Consider the following 914-nt stretch of genomic DNA (forward strand, 5'->3'; position numbering starts at 1 on the left):
AGAGAAATTAAGGCAAATAGACCAGATATAGTTGTCAAAGATCATGAAGGAAAAAAATGCTTTCTAATTGATGTATCAATACCAGCAGATGACGTTTCCCTAAAAGAAATGGAGAAACTTTCAAAATACAAAGACCTGGAAATAGAGGTAACTCGAATGTGGAATCTAAAAACAGAAACAATTCCTATCATAGTAGGTGCCTTAGGTATAATAAAAAAATATTCAGACAAATACATAACAAAAACACCAGGACTTACAAATATATATAACATACAGAAAATTGCACTACTGGGCACAGCACACATTCTACGCAAAACACTTTCAATACAGTGACCATAAGAGCATCACAACAAACCACAGCACATACCCAAGACGCACAGACCTGCGCTCGGTAGTGAAGTGAAAGCATGTGATAAAAATACGACTACTGAATAATAATAATAAAAATAAATTCTGGTTTATTGGCCACAAGGTCTAATATGAAATCAAAAACATGAAAGGACAAATACAGGACGATAAAAACAAAGGGTTTTGTGAAAAAGAAAGATCTGTGTAAACGTATGATAACAAGAGAAATATAACAAGTTAAAATCTCCCAATAGGGAGAGGCACTTTGAAAGGTTACTCATGGAAAAACCCATAAAAGCCACGGGAGCCTAGTCAAATGGGGCGAGAGCCCCTTCTCCTTTTATACTCCTTTTTTTTACAGGTGTAATCTCATTTTATTTGTCATCAGGTGATCGTGAGCAGTAGGAAGATCAGAAAAGAATTTATGCTCCCGTGCGAGTTGGACGACGCGAAACCTGGCACGGAGAAAGACCCGTATGTTGGGTGCTTGGACAGTGTTGAAGGGGACTTCAGTCTGCAAAAGATTGAGCTGGACAGAGCTATTCAGGTAAGCCAACCTCCTCATC

The 914-nt window shown here is 38.0% G+C and overlaps 1 protein-coding gene across 1 annotated transcript in view; it reads left to right on the plus strand.

The window, feature by feature from the left end:
• LOC106878052 (dynein axonemal intermediate chain 3) overlaps positions 1–914 on the plus strand; it is a 26930-nt gene that overhangs the window by 7318 nt on the left and 18698 nt on the right. The window contains exon 7 of the mRNA XM_052977504.1: positions 737–895. Within this exon, the coding sequence (XP_052833464.1) occupies positions 737–895 (159 nt within the window). The remainder of the gene's footprint in view (positions 1–736; positions 896–914) is intronic.

The sequence above is a fragment of the Octopus bimaculoides genome, chromosome 28 (assembly GCF_001194135.2).
Source record: "Octopus bimaculoides isolate UCB-OBI-ISO-001 chromosome 28, ASM119413v2, whole genome shotgun sequence".
NCBI classification, from domain to species: domain Eukaryota; kingdom Metazoa; phylum Mollusca; class Cephalopoda; order Octopoda; family Octopodidae; genus Octopus; species Octopus bimaculoides.